This window comes from Prunus persica, chromosome G1, assembly GCF_000346465.2.
Source record: "Prunus persica cultivar Lovell chromosome G1, Prunus_persica_NCBIv2, whole genome shotgun sequence".
Classification (NCBI taxonomy): Eukaryota; Viridiplantae; Streptophyta; class Magnoliopsida; order Rosales; family Rosaceae; genus Prunus; species Prunus persica.
The window spans coordinates 5,471,291-5,492,359 of NC_034009.1; the positions used below are offsets into that span (position 1 = coordinate 5,471,291).

Genomic DNA, 21,069 nt, shown 5'->3' on the forward strand with positions numbered 1-21,069 from the left:
TCGTGGTTTTGCATCCTTCTTCGAAAGTAAATACTTTAAAGCTGAGTGATCGGTATACACTATCACCTTTGCTCCAATCAAGTAGGATCGAAATTTATCCAAGGAGAAGATTACTGCTAACAATTCTTTCTCCGTGGTGGTATAATTCCGCTGGGCGTCATTCAAAGTACGACTGGCATAATAAATTACATGAAGTAATTTATTTCTTCTTTGACCCAAAACTGCCCCTACCGCATAGTCACTAGCATCACACATAATCTCAAAAGCCAAGTCCCAATCCGGTGCGACAATGACAGGTGCAGAAGTAAGCTTCTCTTTCAAGATATTAAAGGCTTCCAAACACCTTGAATTAAAATTAAATTCTACATCTTTAAGAAGGAGATTGCATAAGGGCTTCGTGATTTTGGAAAAATCTTGGATAAACCGATGATAAAATCCAGCATGACCCAGAAAGCTTCGAATCCCCTTTACTGTAGTGGGCGGTGGCAATTTTTCTACGGTATCAATTTATGCCTTATCAACCTCTATGCCTTTAGCTGAAATTTTATGCCCTAGGACTATCCCTTCTTGCACCATAAAATGACATTTCTCCCAATTCAAAACCAAATTGGTTTCTTCACATCTTTTCAAAACTAATGCCAAATTATGTAAACAAGAATCAAATGATGAGCCAAAAACAGAAAAGTCATCCATAAAAACCTCAATGAAGCGCTCCACCATGTCCGAAAAGATGCTCATCATGCAACGTTGAAAGGTGGAAGGGGCGTTACACAACCCAAAGGGCATGCGCCTGTATGCAAAAGTGCCGAATGGGCATGTGAACGTCGTCTTTTCCTGATCTTCAGGTGCAATTGGAATCTGATTATACCCAGAATATCCATCTAAAAAACAATAATATGAATGCCCAGCAAGTCTTTCCAACATCTGATCAATGAAAGGCAAGGGAAAGTGATCTTTCCTTGTCGCAGTGTTCAATTTCCTATAGTCTATGCAGACACGCCATCCTGTAATTGTTCTTGTCGGGATCAACTCATTCTTATCATTTTTCACCACTGTAATACCCCCTTTTTTCGGTACGACTTGAACTGGACTCACCCAACTACTATCTGAGATCGGGTAAATTATTCCAGCATCTAATAACTTTAATACTTCAGCTCGCACAACTTCTTTCATATTCGGATTTAATCGGCGCTGATGCTCAACTGAAGGTTTAAAATTATCTTCCATCAGAATACGGTGCATACACATGGAAGGGCTAAGTCCCTTAATATCTGCAATAGTCCACCCTATTGCCGTTTTATGCTCCCTCAAAACTCGTAGTAATTTCTCTTCTTCTAGTTTACTCAAATTTGCAGCAATAATCACAGGAAGAGTTCCAAAATTACCCAAGTATGCATATCTTAAGTGGGAAGGTAGGGGCTTCAATGTGAGGGTTGGTGCAGTAATGACACTGGGTTGTGGCTTGGAGGTTGTGACGCCAAGCTCCTCAAATGCGCGCCACCTTCCAGGAGGGCGCGGTTTCATTGCTTCCAAAAAGTACACCATCTCAGAAATTTTAGGATCCTCATGCTCAGTAGTTACGGAATGCACAAGGCAAGCCTCCAATGGATCACATGGATGTTCTTCTTTAAATTTTTCAGAGACAACTTTTTCCACTATATCCACTCGAAAGCAAGAGTCTGATTCCACTGGGTACTTTGTTGCTTCAAAGACATTGAAGGTCACCTGCTCATCAGCCACTCGCAAAATTAATAAACCTTTGTCCACATCAATTAATGTCTTCCCGGTTTTTAGAAAGGGGCGGCCTAAGATAATAGGGGTTTCGGCATCTTCTTCCATGTCTAAAATCAAAAAATCTGCTGGAAAAATGAGCTTATCAACTTTGACTAACACATCCTCAATTATGCCTCTGGGATATGTTATGGACATGTCTGCCATCTGCAAAGAAACAGTGGTTGGGTTAATTACCCCCAACCCAATATGTTTAGCAATAGAAGAAGGCATTAGATTGATACTGGATCCTAAATCACATAAAGCTTTTTCAAAGTAAGTGGTTCCAATAGTGCAAGGTATAGTAAAACTCCCTGGATCCTTTAGCTTAGGTGGTAGCTTCCTCTGCAAAATAGCACTGCATTCTTCGGATAATTTTACTATCTCATGTTCGCCCAATTTCCTCTTCTTTGATATAATATCCTTCATGAATTTGGCATAACTCGGCATTTGCTCCAAAGCATCGGCAAAAGGAATATTGATTTGTAATTTCTTGAAGATATCAAGAAATTTCGAAAATTGGACATCCACTTTGTTTTTTCGAAGACGTTGAGGGAACGGAATTGGCAGTACATATGGCTTTACAAGGGCAGCAGGTTGAGATAATTTCTCTACAGTAGCAGGTTCAATTTCTTGAGAAATTTCATCAAGTTGTGCAGGAGTTCCAGCAGTGATAGACGACGACGACGGTACGTTAGTAATTTCTGATGTCTCTGCAGTTTGTTGCTGGATATTCTTGTCTTCATCCAAGTCTACTGCTGTTTTTATTGGCCTCCCATTCCGAAGAGTTATCGCCTTCGCATGTTCTTGGTTTTTCGGATTAATCTCTTTTTGGCTTGGCAAAGCTCCATTTACTCTTCCTGTCAATACATTAGCTAGCTGGCCCATCTGAACCTCCAAGTTTCGAATAGAGGCAGCTTGGTTCTGAAGGGTCGTCTCGGTTTTGCTCATAAATTGATTTGTATTGACAGAGAAAGTGTTGACATTTCCAGCAAGTTGAGTAATTATATCCTCCAATCCATGCTTCTTTTCTTGAGGTGTGAAACCAGGTGGAGGTCCCTGTACATTTTGGTTATTACTCCATGAAAAATTCGGATGGTTCTTCCATCCTGGGTTATAAGTGTTGGAGTAAGGATTATTCCGTTGTCGATGAAAATCAGAGACTTGGTTCACTTGTTCAGATGGTGATGTGAATGGACTAGCTCCACACTCATTGCCATGATGAGGTCCTGCACAAAATTCACAACTTAAATTAGTAGACTGAATAGCATTAACATTTAAAGTACCACGTTGTTTAGACAGAGTAGAAATTTGCGCAGTTAACGCAGATATGGCGTCAATCTCATGAATTCCAGCTTTCTTTGGTGTTGATCTCTCACTAGGCCATTGATAGTTATTTGACGCCATCTCTTCCAGCAAGTTATATGCTTGAGTTTCTGTTTTTCCCATCAAAGCTCCTCCGACTGCAGCACCAATTGTTGTTTTGCTTGTATTGTTCAAACCATTGTAGAACGCTTGAACTTGCATCCAAGTAGGTAGGGCATGATGTGGGCACTTCCTTAGCATATCCTTGTATCTGTCCCATGCTTCATAAAAAGGTTCCATGTCATTCTGAGCAAATGACATGATGTCATTCCTGAGTTTCGCAGTCTTTGCAGGAGGAAAGAATTTAGCTAAAAATTTCTTGGCCAAGTCGTCCCATGTAGTAATTGAATTAGGTGGTTGAGAATTCAACCATGACTTTGCCTTTTCCTTTAATGAGAAAGGAAAAAGCCTTAAGCGAATAGCATCATTGGTAGCTCCATTGCACTTAAATGTGTCACATATCTCCAAGAAATTAGAGATATGGCTATTAGGGTCTTCTTGAGGTAAACCACAAAAGATGGAGGATTGCTGAATCATTGAAATTATGGCTGGTCTGATTTCAAAATTATTGGCATCAATGGTTGGACGACGAATGCTCGATGGTGATGCCACCACAGATGGGACATCATAGTCCCTTACTGGTTTTGCTTCCTCAGCCATAGGTGATGGCTTTTCCAATATTGCGTCCTTCCCCCTTTTGAGTTTGTTAAGCTTGTGAAGCGTTCGCTCGATCTCTGGATCTAATGGTACAAGCACAAGACTCTGCGAACGTCTCCCAAAACTCATGCACTAGGTGAAGTACCTAAAAAACAAAAAAAATTCAAATTAAAATCCAAATCAATCTATATCGATATTAATAAAATTTAAAACACTCCCCGGCAGCGGCGCCAAAAACTTGTTGTGATATTTATTGCAAGCGCACAATTCGCACAAGTAATATAGTGATGAGTGAAGTGTCGTTCCCACGAAGAGTGATTTAATTTACCAAGTACCGATTGTGATTAACCCAAGACTTTATTTGAACAATTGATGATGAGATTTGATTTCTAAAACAATGAATAAAAACAAGCGTAGAAAAATAAAGTAGTGAGATTCAAGTTATGAGAGCACTAGAGCTTCCGATTTCACCATAGCCAATTCTACCCAATTCCCTTAGCATGTTAATCCTAATTATTCTCTATGTTGACAGTTGATTTTCCCTACTTTATTCGATACTCCATCCCTGGTTATACCAAAAGTATTCTTATTACCAACCCACTCTATCCCTAGTAATGGAATTAAGATAATAAGAACCCATTAAATTCCTTGGAAAACCTACAAAACAACCACATAAGTCATGACAAACATCCCTGTCTAATCATGTAACTCATGGTATCTATTACAAGAAGCAACCCCAAATTGGATATTCCTATTGTCAATTTAGCATCAAAACAATTAAATGTTGGCCAAACATTCAAAGCATTAAGCATGGTAATAGATACTCAACATGGAAAAATACTTGGAATTAACATTGACTAAAGTAATTGAATATTCATGGCTAGGCTACATCGTAGCCCTAGCAAGAAGAAATTAGTTCATGACAACTTTAATAAAAACCATGATAAATAATATCATAGGAAAGAAGTAACCAATTGAAGATTTGATCTCTGCACGACAGCAACTCTAGCTCCAGGTTGTCTTCTTTGTCTCTCTAAAACTCTCTCTCTCTCTCTCTCTCTCTCCTTTGAGTATTTCGGCGATGAGTATGAATGTGTAGGGATTTTAGGGTAGATGATGGAGGATGGATGATGGGTAATGGATCCTTTCAACAATGACCTAAACTCACTATTTATAAAACTCCTAGAAATCCTACCTAAGGAATAATTACAATTGTTATAAAAGTAGGATTCCTTCTTAAATAAGGTCTTCTTTATTTCTCCTTGTTTGACTTGATAAGACTTGCACCATCTTGAACTAGGAAATTTGACAACATTCCTTGCAACAAAAGGAATGACTTGGCTTCTTTTTAACTGATCTTCATCTTCTTGCCTTTTTTAGCACACTTTCTCCTATTTCACAATTCCTTCACAAATCTCACAAAACCAATTAAAAACAACCAATTTAATCCAAGAAATTAATAAATAAATAAGCAAAGGAGGCAATATAGACTTATCACAGAACACCAAATCTGGTTTGGTTCTTTATAGTCAAATACTTTATGTTGATCCATGACAGTTTCTCTTATTGAAACATTTTGTTCCTTTGGTTGGAATTTCTAATTTGTTCTTATTTTGCAGCCTGAGGGAACAGCTTTTAACAACTACCTCATAGAATATGCCTTAGCTCTGGTATGCATGATACCAATCTCCATTTTTCTATGATCAGAGTGTGAGAGTGTCTCTACATGCCTTTATTGAAAACTGCTTTATGCATCACATACTTTGTAAATTAGGACATGAAATTCATAAGGTTTATGGCTTTTATAGTTAATTTGCAAGTACGATACACGGGCCCTGAACCATTGACAGAATTTCTGTCATTACACTGCAGTAATTTAAGCATGTTGTGTCATAGAAACCCAAATTGCTCCAATACGGTCTGTAAGGGTACAGTTTATGCAAGCTTTCATAACTCTTCTTTATTGTTAAGGCCATAACTATAAGAATAATAAACTGAAGGAGAAGAGAGATGAGAGACAGAGGTGAAGAATGATTGCACAGACCAAGATAATTTGTTCTTGTATTATCAGCTGTATATATGGTGTACACGGGTTAGACTTTCTCAAGTCTATTTACAGAAGGCAAGTAATATAAGGTAAGTGTAATTAATCTCATATATTACAGAATCAATTGTAAACTAATTCCTAGCTGGGATGAAGCTGATCTTGTGATGGGGAGTCTGTCAATGCTAATTGAGTGGGATCGACTGATTTCATGGAATGGGCTGATTGTGTGGAATCATGATATGCATCATGATTCTCTTTAATAACATCCTTGGGAAAACATAATATACGCCTTATCACAAGTTGCTTCTGGGTTTCAACATTGTCCTTTTCCATGTAGGTTTTAAAAGAGAGCTTTAAAATATATCGTGCCATCAACAACGGAATTATAAATCTTGTTGACATGGTAAGACTCTATTAGATTCAGTTCTCATGTTTCGTTGAACTGAATCCGTTGTTAAATGATGCTTTTTCTTTTTAATTTTTTTTCAATAATACCAGTTTATGTTACATGTTCCTGCAGTTCTTTGATATGTCAAGACATGATGCAGTTAAAGCTCTCAATGTTTATAAAAGAGCTGGCCAACAGGTATACAGTGGTACTGTTTTTGGAATATATTGTATGAAAATATGCACTTCTGTAAATTGCTGGATCATCCCCTCAAAAATTGTTTTTCCTTTATTCAACTAGAGGCCGAAGCCCTAGCTGATTTTTATGAATATTGCAAGGGTTTGGATCTTGCTAGAACTTTTCAGTTTCCAACAGTGAGACAGGTTCCATTTGGCCTCAGTGGTATATTTAAGTTGACTCCACTACATGGTCTCTCACAAATTTTCTTCTCTGCCCTAAACAGCCACCTCCATCCTTTCTTGCAACAATGGAGGAGTATATAAAGGAAGCGCCGCAGTCCGGTTCTGTTAACAAGAGACTGGTGAGATAGTTTCCATAATTTCTTTTTCTGTCTCAGAATTTGACATAAAAAGTAAATGAAAATAAAGGGTTGCCATAATTTCTTCCAAGTTTCTGATAATTTTGTTCTGACCATAGGAATACCAGGAGACACACCAGCAGCCTCAGAAACCTGAAGAATCTCCTCCTCCTCCAGAGCCTGAAAAACAAGAAGAAGAAGTTGAGGAGAAAACGGAGGAAGAGGAAGAACCCCAACCTAAGGAAGAGGTAGTTGAACCTCCCCCTTCGATATCAACGAACGACACTGATCTTCTGGTACGTTATGCACAAGTACTTCATGTTTTCTCTGATGCCAATTTTATGAAGTTCTGCAATTCATGTTGTCTTTTGCCTTTTCTTTGTCCAGGTCTAAGGGAGATAAATCCAAAAGCTGCAGAAATTGAAGAAAGCAATGCCTTGGCTCTTGCAATAGTTCCACAAGGTAGGTTTCCATTGTCTATGATATTTGATTTTTAGGAAATTCTATACATGCCTTCACAGTGGAATTTGTTTCATACATCATACTATTCGTACATTCGCAGGGAACGAACAACAATCTGGAGCAAGTTTCAGTGATCTTGCTGGGACTTGAGGCTGGGAGCTAGCACTGGTGACCACACCAAGCAACCATACAAGCCAAGTGCCCATGGACAAGAAGTTTGTTAGTATTCTTTGCTGTTTTTCAATAAGCTAAAGCCTTTTCATTTCATTCTTCTACCCTTTGGTTTGTTGATGAGCATTGGTTTCATTCAGGCTGGTGGCTTTGACAAGCTATTACTTGACAGCTTGTATGAAGATGAAGGTGCCAGGAGACAAACGCAGGCTATGGCTACGGTGCAACGAGCTTGCATAACCCGTTCGAACAACAAGCACAACATCCTGTGCAGGATCCATTTGCAATGTCCAACAACATAGCACCCCCAACCAACGTGCAAATGGCGCTAATGGCTCAAGAACAACACCAACATCAGCAAATCCATCAGCAACAGAACCAGCAATATCAACAGCAGCAGAACATGATGATGGTGCCTCACCCTTATTATTCTCAATACCCCCAACAGATGCAGCCCTTGGGTTCTTTGAACCCGTTCGGAGATCCATTCAGCTTCCCTCCTGTTCTGCTGCCCTCTTTGACATCTCTACTTGGCATTGGCATCCCCATTGACATCAAAATCAAAATCCAACCAACCATAAACTCCATTCTTCTTCTGTCACGGCATCCCCAAACCCTAAATTCCCATGTGCCTCATTTTAGCATTTCAACAGCAAAGGCCCGATTTTTACAACCAAAAAAAAAAAAAACCCAAATTGCAAAGGCCCTATCATCTTATATATGTAACCTCTAAATCTTTTCGGCCACTGGTCAATTATTTTGGAATAAAATAATTGACCGGACCGAGCAGACTTGGTAACAAAGACATCTTTCTTTAATATGGGTGAGTGGCATGTCAGCACTACGATCAGAAATGGATGTAGGTACGAATGAGCAAACGGGTGGCTATTTGCACTATGATCTTGACTTCTTTTCGAACAAATGTGGTCGAGGTAGGAACAGATTCTCAGCTGTAAGGTTCTAGGCCTCGACCAAAAGAACTTTAGAATGAGATGATGGATGGATAGTATCACAAAGCTCGGTAGCTTGGTAGTGGCACTCGACTCGGTAGCTCAGTGGATTATTTGGATTGGGTGGTGCTCAAGAAGTAATTCTGTAAGTGGCAAACAAAGAAACTCTTATTGAATATATGAAATTGAAGATTGAAACGGGTAATGCCCAATAACTCAGAACAGTTTCTGAGTTGTTTTTAACGAGAGTTACACTAATTTCTAAGGAAAAGCATTAAAAACTATGAACTACATGATAAAAAGTTAAAAGGTGTATTAGAGCAGCTGTTGAACATGATTTGTTTGATTGGTGCTAGACCCTTGTTTCATCGATTTTGTTTTCATTTATAGACTTTGTATTTCTCTGGCCGAATCAACAATTCGGGTTGTGCTCTGACACGCATAACTCTCATAGCTTTTTACGTTCCAAACACTGGTCAAATTGAGTTTACTGTTAACTGTCCTGAATATGTGAGCATAGATATTGAACCAAGTACTAAAGATAAGCCAAGAATTAAGGATCCACCAATCATCAATGAACATATTGTTGAGCACATTTAGAATAAGTAATGTTGCTTTTGTATTTTTCTTTTTTAAGAAACAGAATTATGGCATGTTTACTTTCGTTCATATGATCACAACCATGGCAGAATCAGGCTCAACTGAGGAGCAAACTGAGTTTTTCATCTTAAATAGCCAAAAAGGTGCCAAAGCTTCCTGATGGAGAAACTGTTTTGCCAGACTCTCCAATCATCTGCAGGAACATTGTGGTGAGGTTGGGACTACTGAGGCTGGTTTTCCAATGCATATGGAGTTTGATCCTATTAGTTTTGAGACTGCATTGCATGTTCAATTGCTGCTTTCGCAGTTGATATGCGAGCTGACAATCTGCCTATTTAACCAGATTTTATCACATCAAACTGGTAGGCCAGTCCAGTTGATTTGCATACAATTCTGTTTTTCTGGATGAAACTTAGTGTCCTGGAATTGGACACAACGGGCTGAAGCTATGATATCTGGAGCAGAGAACAGCATTCTGAGAAACTCCACGTTCAACTCTATGGTTGTATGTATAATGGAAAAGAAATGTCTATAGAGCAACAATGCGGGAGCTGCGTCAACTATTCAATCAAATGAATTTGTATGTTTACAAAATTTACATCTTTCTGTTTTGTAGATGACGGGTTTTTATTAGGTGCCGTCAAAGATGTTGTACAGTTTATTTACCATAATATCTACTATTTAAAGCAAAAACACTATATATTAGATATGTAAAGAATATGTTTGATAACATTATTCGACTGGTTCTTTTTTTTCAATTTTTAAAAAAATGCAAGATGAGGGGAGGGGATTTTCCGCACACTTTCAAGATGCTATAGGAGTTCAAACCTGAGACCACAAGATCTACAAGTCAAGGGCATTTGACTGGGCTAGACCCAGTTATCTTTATTTTGAATTTTAATAAAGAATAGAAAAGGAAAATAAGAGTTTTATTTTTTTATGCGGAGAATAGAAATTACAAAGCAAGGCCTTTAGAGCACGGAGTAATAAGTAGGTCATAACAGACATGTTGAAAATACAAAGGGAACATGAAAAAGAAAAGCAAATCAACACTCTCTCAGGCATAAACAAAATGTAGTTAGATGAACTAGAACAAGCTGCTAGCAGAGCCCAGTAAACAGGTGCGCAATCCAAAGCGCTTTTGGCATGGACAAAGAGTAATCATATCCTGTAATGGTTTCATCCTCTAAATTGAAACGGCCTATTTTATTCTCTGCACAATGATCTATGTAATATATGGAATTGCGTTGGCACCCAGGAAAGTTTGAAGCCAAAACTGAGATACCACAATTGTCACTCAGGAACATAACCTCATCTCCAAGACTTGTCAATTCAACATGCTGCACAGATCCATCCCTCCCATTGAACACCAACTTGTAAACCATGAATCTCTCTTCCTTATGCAATCTTCGAACATGCAACAAGTCTCCCTTAGTTGATTCCACCAGATAAGCTTTATAAGCGGAACTTGCGAATCGACATTCTTGCGAGGTAAGAATCTTTGCTTTTATTGGCTTCCTACGGATATTAATGGAAAAAATGTCTCCCGACTCTGCAACTGCAAAGACTTGGCTTTTATGAAATATAACATCTCCTGTGTAATTTTCCCGGTGTGAATCCAATCTTTTCTTCTTCCTTTATTGAAAGCCAACTCAGGTTCATGTTTGTAAAGTACTGCAACCATATAACTGTCTGGATTCAATGTGGGATCCTCAGATAAGATAACCTTCGGGAATAAGACCGCGGGGGAGTACTTTCGGACGACATCATGCATATGGTGGTAACTGAAACTCAAGTGAGGGAGACGAATGGGCACCGCTGTTTTTCTGAAAGGGTTCACCAGAGTTATTACAGTCGTAGTTCTTGGTTGCGCCAACAAAATAGGCTCTGGTAATACATCCATTGTGGCTAACCAGCCATGGCCATGGCACATACTACTCGTATTACAAAGCACTGATAACTCAATGTCGGAGATTTTTCCTCCAGGAAAGCTGTATAGTTTCTAGCTTTCCTCCGAATGCTGTTGGAATCAGAAGCATGGGAAGAGGAAGCTCACGCCAACGTTGCGTTATGCGATTGTATTCTTTCGCAGCAACACGCCATTGCTTGCAAACGCCAGCAACCCGAATATGGTCAGAGGGTTCCCACAACTTATCCAGAATCAAAAAGAGAAGGGGAATACTTGCCCATTGATCTGACACTTGACTGCTACTAGTATTCTTATTATTCCTTGATCTTGTGAGAATGTGTATGCATGGAACACAAGACATGGCTGGCTAGCATTCAAACCTGGATTGTTTGGAGCTAGTGAGGGTTTCACTCCTGCAAGTGTGTGTAATTGTAATTGTATAGAATTTGATAATGGTAAAACCCCTTTATATACAGCACAAGACAAGCCCTTACCTAAGGCCAGAAGGAAAGGTATACGATAATTTGACCAAAAAACAAAAGAAAAAGGAAAGCTATACCAAGTCAATATATTATAGTTTTTTTTTTTGGTCAATAATATATTACCGGTTTAAAACTAAAGCTCCCTAATATAAATATATATATATATATATATATATTTTAAAAGTAGCAACACAAAACCTCCCCAGCCCCAAAAATTTAAAACAAAACATCATAAAAATATCTTCATCCTAAAAATATGAACAAGGTGTACGATAGTTGGTTCATGAAACTCATTTTTTTATTTCCTATTTTTAATTTATCTTCATCATAAAAATATAAATAAAGCGATATTTTTAATAAATCTATATAGAAGGAGATCAAACTTGAGTGCAAATTGGTGGGCACACTTCCTTGGCTAACCCATATTTGCAGGGATTTTTTTTTCCTTTTACTATCATTCAATGTTTTAAAAAGAGAAAATGAAAAAAGAAAAGGGAGACTTTGGAAAAGCCCAAAGGAGAGAGAAAATTTTTAAAAGAACCCAAAATAGACAAAATTGCCCTTATTTTTTTTTTGATTTCTTAAGGAATCCTTTACATTTGCATGCCTTTGGTTTGAAAGTTGAGAGGTTTTTCTGTCTTTTTTGAAAAAGCTTTGGCTTTTTCCAAAAATGAAAGTTTTTTTATGGGTAAAACCTAAATTTACTAAAAGAAAATGACAAGAAAAGGATGAAAGGAGGCAGCCAACCGTACCCTTACACGATAACACCTCCTTCTCACCACGTGCCAGGCCACCGCACCGAACCTGAACCCCCAACTCAAGCAACCATCATCCCCTCCACCCTTCCGTAATATCTTCTCCTCTCTCTCTCTCTCTTTCTCTATCTCTCTCTACACACTTCTTTACAGTCCAAAATGGCCCGCCTCCTCACTCAAACTCTGCAACTGCGCCACTCTCTCCTGCACCGCCCTCGGGTCCCGCCCTCCCTGACCCAGGCCCATCGGGCCCGATCGACCCGATCCGGCAAGGCCCAGTTGATTGAGATCGACCTTGACCCGTCCACCTCGTCGTCGTCGTCGTCGTCATCGCCAGCGAATGATTCGGAGAAATTAATGCTAAAGAAGCTAGACGACATCGTTCAGACCATCCTCATCCAGAGGGCCACTCCCGATTGGCTCCCCTTCGTTCCCGGCTCCTCGTTCTGGGTCCCACCTCGACTCGCCCCTTTGAAAGTGACTGACTTGGTTGGCAAATTGGCTGACCAACTCACAGATGAAGAGTCCCTCTCTGTTGCCACTGATCGAGGATGGCCTTGCTCTCAATTCTTCGTTCATGGTATGGGCTTTTTCTTTCTTGGTTTATGTATTTAGAAAATATTTTTTCATTCAATTTTGTTTGATGGAATTGTGGGTAATCATAAGGAATTGAAAGGGGTTTTGTTTTGTGTGTGTGTGTGGGTATGATAGAATTGTTGGTTTTTATAAATTGAAATGGAGTTTTTAGTTTTGTGGCAATTAAAGGGAGCTTTTGTTTCTGGGTACCCTCAATTTTATCTTCAATGGTAAACATAATTGGGACATGATGGAATGCTAAATGCTTTTTATATCCGTCGAGCCAGAGTTTGCATCCGAAACATTCAGTCTTCTACAGAAGAATGAAAGAAACTTGGTTTCATTCTGCTCAATTTATGAATTGTCTTAATTGATTATGGAGAATTGACTCCGGGAAGGGCATGAAACGACATCTGAATATGTACTTTTGAATACGTAAGATGAATGCTGCTTGCTTATTTTATCATGCGTCTTGCAGATTTTAAATGTAATGTATCTTTCAATCTACAAAAGCAGATTGCTATTTAATAGACCTTTTAGCTCTTAATGAGTCAATCTTTTGGTTACATGTTTCTTGGCTGCAGGGAGTGGATCTACAGAAACAAGGGAGGTGGATATGGAGGCAGAAGGATCAGCAGAAGTAGAGGTGGAGGTGGAGGTAAAGGTTTTGACTGAGTCACAGAAGCCATCTCGCTGTGAGGATGATTAAGGATTGCTCATCTCTCTAGCAGCCTGGTTGCTTGGGTGAGTTCCCTTACTTTCGACAAGCACCACTGCTGTTTTTCACACATGTTATGACCGAAATAGTTGTTATTGGATCTTAGGAGATGGATTTAACTTGTTTAGGTTTAGACCGTTGGATTTTGGTGGTAAATCCACTTGTTTGCATTGATGTATTGTAATTATTATCTTCTGCATTTATATTATTGTGTTCTATAGTTGTATAGTTCGGAATAATAACATCCAACAACAAAAGGGAGTGAAATATTAAATGGTGGGAATGTTGTATGTATACACATGGTCATAGCTTGATTCCTCAGAGAAAATTATCTTTGTGTATAGAGTCTCGTTGTATATTCATGTGTATCATCTTGTGCCTTATTTTTCTCTTCTATTTTAGATTTGAATTTCTATATCTACATGCTTGCCACAATTTTCCCAGTTCGGAGGGTCTGTGTCCGCGAACAGCTCTTTCTAACCTTTTCAGGGTTGAAACTGGCAAGCTCGCTTAGCTTTGTTAAGTATCTAAAAGCTTAAGAAAAGGAAAATTTGGGCTGTAAAGAGCCTAGCATACTAAGGGAAATCTTTATCTACGCTCATACTTTGTGACTTTGGTCAATGTTTACTTTGCCACCTAAGAAAAATGTCTGTTGTACCCCTTGAAATTTCAAAAAGTTGAAATGTGATGCTTGACATCAATTTTATCCAATTTCATCACATTTGGTAATGTGACGCACACACTACCCTTTCTTGAGGGTGCTCTCATAATCTCCTCTCTTATTTGTCTCTCCTCTCTCTCCTTTGTCTCCTCCAACTATTCTCTGAACAAACATTTCGATCTGAATGCTTTCTCGTAGGTGAGGAAATTCCGTTTGCAGAATCCTCCTTTCTCTCTCGCTTTTCTTTCTGTCAAACCTCTGCAAATTCGGTTTGCATGTATCTGCTTTGTTCGGGGATGGTTTGCATCAACTGTAGATTCTTAATTTTGCACTTGCTAGATGAAATTTCCTGCATGTAGACTGTGATAGTCTTTAGAATCATGAATAGGTTTTTACTTGAAATGGATTACACTCGTGCGTCTTAACTGAGTAATGGAAAATTTTAGGTCTAGCAATAGCTGAATTGGAATTCTGACATCCTGGTTATGTATCTGGGGCGTAAAAGTCGAGGAAGATCATTGGAAGTTCACTTCAATCTCAATTTGGTTGTATTGTGGAGATAAGATCAATCTTCTACCTTGTGCTTCTGATTCAGAGTATGCAGAAGTGAAGAAGCTTATCATCTAGGTTGTTCAGCTGTTCTGGAGTTGATACAAGTGGGGCCAGAGCGGGGCTCAAGGGTGTCTTGGGGTTTGGGTGGTGGAGAAGGTTGTGGAGGAGGGATGATATAGTGTCATATGAAATTGGTGTTTTGAAATGGAGAGAATGTTGTAGTGAGGATGTTTTATTCTCTTGTATGAATAAATTCGTCTTGCATAAGTTGAAGCATGAATTTGAGGGGGTTTGGATGAGTTTGTGCATGGTATGGATGGCTTTAAAGTATTGTGAAAGTTAATTTCAAGGGGATATTTATGTTCGGAAAATAAAGAAAATGATAATTTTTATTTGCATTTTCTTTTTCCAAGATTTAAACTCTTTTTTTGTTGGATAATGACACCGAGATTTACACTTGAATTGAATACCCGGTATATTAGTTAGGCGGCCTATTAATTATGTGCTATTTTGCGTTGAGATAAGGGCAACAAGAAATTCTTGCTTTTTTCTCCTTTTTTGAAGAAAAATTTCTTTAGTGGAATGCTTTATGCTCATCAAAGGTTACAATCAATCAATGGTAATAATGTTAGAGCATACACACAATGATGCTCTCTATTTCTTAGTTAAAATTTAGCTAAAAATATAAGAATGCTATTTTAGGTGCTCTTTAAAAAATTTCAACTCCAACCAGGGAGTCACTAAGAGTTCTTTCTCTCTCCTCAGATTTAGTAGCTCCTAGAGGACTTCCTATTTTAGGAGGTGGATAAAGAGCATGGTTGGAGTTGTATTTTTTACGATTCCTCCTTAAAATTTGTCTAAGGAGGTGATTTAGGGAGCCCATTGTGGATGTTCCATAGTAGATTTCATCTTATCTTGGTGGAGAGAAGTTAAAATCACTTCAAAAGATGACCTAATATTTTCATCTAGGTGTCCATTTCTGTACAAATCTTTTGGAGAGAAATTTCTCAAGCCACCTTACACCGCTTGGTGCGCGGAAAGGATTCATTTCTCATATTTAATAATACTGAGAAAGTAATGAGGAAATACTATTTTATTTAATTTTTCATGTTTGGTTCGTATAAAAATATAAAATAAAAAAATAAAAAATTTTCAATTATACCAAATAAAATAAAGAAAGAATCTATTTAATATTATATTGTAATTTTAAATTGTGAATGGAACGAAATGGTCCTTAAAAATTTGCATAACTGATGTTATGGCGTTGTGGAAAATTCAAAGTAAAATGGAGACCCCTATTAACACAATGCATTGTTAAAATTCACCTTTTGAAGTGGAAGTCCATTAGCAACGTTGGTTATCAATTCAAATTGTGTAGGTAAATCACTAAACTTAGCCTTCGAAGAGGGCCGGGATGAGCCAGCAGGCTAGTTTGAACTTCCTACCGATCTAATTTTATCATGTGAAATAACTCAACAAATTTATTTATTTTTAACTATTTATGCATATGAAATCACAGTAATATATTAAATTGATTAATTATATTTTGCACCATAAAGTAAAAAGCAAGGAAGAGGGTTCCTATGGGCAGGTGCTTAGAACGAGTCCTAGAATGCGTTTAAAGTGCGTATGGCACTTATTTATCGGATTATGGTAACGCTTTTTGTAGCTGTGGCGGCCTATCTACCGCCATTTTTCTTTGGTATTTTTTGCTACAGTTTCTTATCCGGTGGTTCTGGTCTTGTGTTGGCGGCGTTGCTGATTGGTTATGGGTGTTGTCGCATTTCTCATTTCCTTGTTTTATATTTTTTTATTGTTGTTTTTGTTTGAACTCGTCTGTGAGGTCTAACTGCTGCTACCTAATTTTTTGTGTCGTACTTTTGAGCTTTTGGCTTTGTTTGTAATCTGTTTCCTCTAGGTTTATTTAATGAGATCAGAAATCGACCAAATAAAATTGTAATAGAATATATAGAATAATGGCGTACCTCTTTATTCCACTTGAGTTGGGTATTATTTTGACCTTTTATAAGCATTCGAGTTGATCATGTATGCCTTGTTACATGACATGAAAGATGTTTGTGTTTGTTCATGGCCATATATACATGCTTTGCATTGGTATGCCTTAACTTTCAAGTCCCGCTAATCGCATATTCTCATTCATCTGTAATCGTATAAAAATATGATATGCCTAACATTGCTCTTTTTACTTTCACACTCATAATTTTTTTTTTTTTAATTAACAATATAGATGTGATTTGAATTCTTAAAAAAAATATCACTAAATCAATAGTCACGAATAAATATATGCAGAAGAATAGAGAAAAAAAGTTGGTCTCTTTACTCAAAATGAAGATTCGAAGTTCCCAACTTATATCATGGCTGACTTGGCACAACCTTATTGGTGAACTTCACGTAATAAGCACAATCCCACTCTCGTCATGGTTTTATTATAAAGAGCAGAGCACAGAGAGAGAGAGACACACAGAGACACAGAGACACAGACACCGAGAGGAGAGGCAGATCAGACTTTATAAATGGCCGAAGAACCCAAAACGTGGTCGTCCAGCTCGCAACCTTCTTCTACGTCTAAATCGGCCGAAGAAATTCTCCAGAAACCTCAGGTTCTCATTTCCCAATCCGAGTTTCCTCATGTTACAAACAATTTTCAATCCTAGGGTTACTTATGTTTCCATAAAAAGAAAAGGCATACAAATTGGTGTTTTAAAGGTTCAATTCAATCTCGGCCTTTGATTTCTTAGCATGTTGCAAATTTGCAATTCTCTTACATGAATTGTTTGCTAATTTACGCTGTTTATTCGGTGTATATAGAAACACGCAGAGCTTGTGTAGTGTTCTTGTGCTTATGTATCGAAATCGCTGCATAGGTCTTTAAGGATTGAGAAAAATTGGGTTCCCAAATAGGGATCTTATTGGCAATTTTTTATTTTTTATTTTTTTGGGGCCAAATGTTGACAAATAGCTTGAATTTGCATTTCTGTGGGTAGTTAGGACATTACAAAAGTATGGTTCTTGGGGACGGGTGGGGGTATGGGGTTCTACTCTAATTATGAAAACATTAGAATATTCCATCGTTTTTTTGTTCATTTGTTATGTGCTAAATACAAGGATTTTACAGGTTCCTGTACATATAGGAATTGGAAGTACTGCTTTCGGAGTTTTCCTGAATTCTTTTTTTATTTAGAATTTTGTTGCACATAATGCATCTTTTATTATGGTCCTGTTCAGTAGTTGAAATAATTTCTTCGCCTTTACTCACCCATGTACTCTGGAGACTCTATTTGTAGTTTCCAATTGTTGATTATATGAGTTTGCAACTCGTGCATGTCAAAGTTGGCTTGTATCTACTTTCATTTTAACCTTATTTTCTGGCTTGCATGAACAACGGAGCTCTGATTCTTTGAAGAAAAGAAAGTTTCCTTTCCTTTTGTTGTCGAGTAGTTACACGTAGGCTCGAGAGAAATGGCACAAAATTTATGCTTCGTTTTTCGGAACATTAAACCATTGAATTTCAGAAGTTCTTTATATCGAAAGCTAATATAGTATTTTTAGAAATGGAGTGATGGTGGAACGATGATCCACATTTCCTGATAGCATCATTTGTTTGCAGTTGAAAGCCTAGCATGGAGCATAATTCATAGTTAAGTGGAAGCATAAACAAGTGTGTAAACATGTAGTAAGGCAACTATAATTTGTACTGCTATAAAAAAGAAAACATCATGATGAGAATATCACTACCACTAAAATTTATTTTGTATTCCATATCAATAGTATGGTTAATGGATGTAGGGCCACCATTTATCTAGATGACAGGATTTGTTTAAGCTGCCATCTCATCCTTTTGCCTCCTTTTTATTTGAAAAGAATGCTTTCCTCACCTTATTGAAGCTATAACTTTCTCTTTGTGGTATCAGTTACTATTAAAAACATACTGTTTCTTTTTATCAATAGTGGTGGAATGCATAAGCAGTAATAATGTGTAAAGAGAGGACAGAGTAGTGAGCATGTTTTCTACATTTTCCTACTGGTTATTCCTGTGCTGTGGAAAAGTTTGTGCCACTACTTCATATTCTTAATAAAATTGTTTTTTGAGAAATATTGAGGCAATTGTATAGTAACGGTATGTGGAAGCTTCCTGATGAAAAGAAAGTAATGCAGACTAAAGCTTGTGAATGTTTTAATTGTAGTTTAAAGCAATACTATGTGCATATCTTGCATTAATTTGGTGGTTCTGGTTCCTTTTCTAATTCACTTTATGACTTCTTTTTCAGGTTCCACCACTTGCTGGGCTTCCATCTTTCCCAAATGGTGATTTTCAGATGTTACCAATCATGTACCCACTTCTTGTTCCTGGGTTAAATCCTTTACAAGATCAGGAGCAGATGAATCGTGGAGCAGGCATATATGCTGTTCCTGTTCACCCATTTATGGGGCCAGTTACAGGAGTTTCATCTAACACTCTGATTCCGCTTACCTACAACATACCCACGTAAGTATGTCAATGGTGCTCTTAAGTTTCTTCCATTGTGACATAATTTCCTTATCTGAAATTGTTTATTCTTAACAATCGTAATCATCATTAAGCATGAATGTATTGATGCCACAGAACTAGAGCAAGTCCAGAGGTTGGCACTGTAGGGGAGCAGCAAGGCCAAGAGGGAGAACAACAACAACAGCAGCAGCAACGTCAACAGCAACAGCCTGCACATCAGAGACAAGTGGTTGTGAGGAGATTTCAAATTGCATTTCAGCTTGATGTGTTGCTTATTGTGAAGCTTGCGGCTGTAATATTTCTATTCAATCAAGAAGGGTCTAGACAAAGGCTTGTTGTCCTTGTGATTGTCGCTTCAATTGTCTACTTGTAAGTAACTAAACGTAGTACCATTTTCAATATCAGGACAATGCTGGTGTTTCATTATTAATGTAAGATATGATGAATTTGGCGATTTTTTTATAAGGAAAAGTAAAGTTAGGTTCTTCAGTAGTCGACTTTAATTTTACTAAATTAATATATGTGAAGTTTCAGAGATGAAAGCTGGATTTTGATGATGTTAGATATTGCAGATATCAAACTGGCTCACTCACACCATTAGTACGATGGCTCTCTCAAGGCATGCATAGGGCAGCTGTGCCTCCTCATCCCCCAAGGCCTGTAGCCAGGGCCGGAAATGTTCCTCCTGCTGCAAGGCAGGGTGTTGACAATGCTGCTTTGGCAGGTAATTTTGTTTGTTACTGTCTGTACATGCTGAGTGTCACATGTCTTTTGGAAAAAAAAAAATCGCATATTCCAATTCACATCTAGTTTCATTTATCTAAGACTGCTATCGGAACCTAGGTTGCAAAATTCTTGTAGGGACTATTGTCATTAGGTGATTTGTACATGTCTGATAATATTGATTGTTACTGTCTTGCACTACTTGAAATAGAACTCTTTTGGTGAGATATGCTGGAGTTTTCCTTAGGGGAGGTGTAAAAAAGAACTATAGTGTAGTGCGGTCTGTGTGACATAATTGGTGGACACATTGCTAGGGTAAAAGGCCTCAGGGACGTTGTGTATTTCTTGTTACTGAATGCCAATGGACCATGTCATGCTCCACTGTTCATTTATGACATGATTTTCTTCTACTAACAGTTAAAAATATGTGGCAGACGGACAGCCGGGAGCCGAGAATGAGAATCAGCCTGCAGATGATGGAAATCAGGCGGTTGAAAATGAGAATGTGCCAGCAGCTGATGGAGCCAATGGTGGTAACCGCTGGTGGGGAATTGTTAAAGAGATTCAGATGATTGTTTTCGGCTTCATCACTTCACTTCTCCCAGGTTTTCATAATATAGAGTAGTAGATCATATGCGGCGAAGGATGGCAACTCTTCTTATATATATATATATAAGAAAGTAGATGTATTTGTAACAGATATTGTAATTTTCCTTCTCTTATCGGTGGGAGTGCTTTTCAGTTCTCCTTCCAAACTGTATGAATTACGTCTGCAGTTGCTTAACCTTTCAGCCGCCTTCAGGTGCTCTTGTATTTTCTTTGTACATCGATTTTACTAATTCCGCACTTTCCATTTCGTGGGTATTAAAATTATTGGGAATATGTCAACCTTAAACACAACAAAATGAATTCCAAAGCTAAATATTCTTCCAGTCCTCTCTTCCATTTTGCATCCCAAAATAGGCTTTTCAAACTAGCGAACTCAGAAAAAATCGATCTGCTACGAAATTAAATGAGGGAAAACTAAAAACAGAGAAGCTGCAAATAGATGTTCTTATTGATTAAATGCGAGAATTCCACCACTATTATTCCACAGCCATGCTCAAAGACAGTTTGATTCTGCTATCTTTGGCAAGCTCGTTACCAACTTCTCCACAGTTCAACTCGCAATTTCTTGCATAAATTTTTCCCGGATTCAGCATCTCCACTAGGTTTTCTGAGGCTGGAGTAAAGAG

At 38.0% G+C, this 21,069-nt stretch overlaps 2 protein-coding genes and 1 pseudogene across 4 annotated transcripts; all 3 read left to right on the forward strand.

The window, feature by feature from the left end:
- LOC18791374 overlaps positions 1 to 8,279 on the forward strand; it is a 22,064-nt pseudogene extending 13,785 nt beyond the window's left edge.
- On the forward strand, positions 12,094 to 15,013 carry LOC18780319. 2 transcript variants are annotated; one of them, XM_007212071.2, is made up of 3 exons: positions 12,094 to 12,674; positions 13,255 to 13,414; positions 14,496 to 15,013. In XM_007212071.2, the coding sequence occupies exons 1-2, from the start codon at positions 12,254 to 12,256 to the stop codon at positions 13,377 to 13,379; spliced, it is 546 nt and encodes a 181-aa protein (XP_007212133.1). In that variant the 5' UTR covers positions 12,094 to 12,253; the 3' UTR covers positions 13,380 to 13,414; positions 14,496 to 15,013. The 2 variants fall into 2 exon arrangements, with proteins under 2 accessions (XP_007212133.1, XP_007212132.1); XM_007212070.2 differs by lacking the exon at positions 14,496 to 15,013 and having other exon boundaries at positions 12,096 to 12,674; positions 13,255 to 13,771.
- Positions 17,044 to 20,704, forward strand: LOC18778896. Of its 2 annotated transcripts, none has more exons than XM_020561396.1 (5): positions 17,044 to 17,222; positions 18,891 to 19,108; positions 19,226 to 19,480; positions 19,675 to 19,835; positions 20,269 to 20,704. In XM_020561396.1, exons 1-5 carry the CDS (start codon positions 17,136 to 17,138, stop codon positions 20,457 to 20,459), a joined length of 912 nt encoding a protein of 303 aa, XP_020416985.1. In that variant the 5' UTR covers positions 17,044 to 17,135; the 3' UTR covers positions 20,460 to 20,704. The 2 variants fall into 2 exon arrangements, with proteins under 2 accessions (XP_020416985.1, XP_007211696.1); XM_007211634.2 differs by having other exon boundaries at positions 19,684 to 19,835.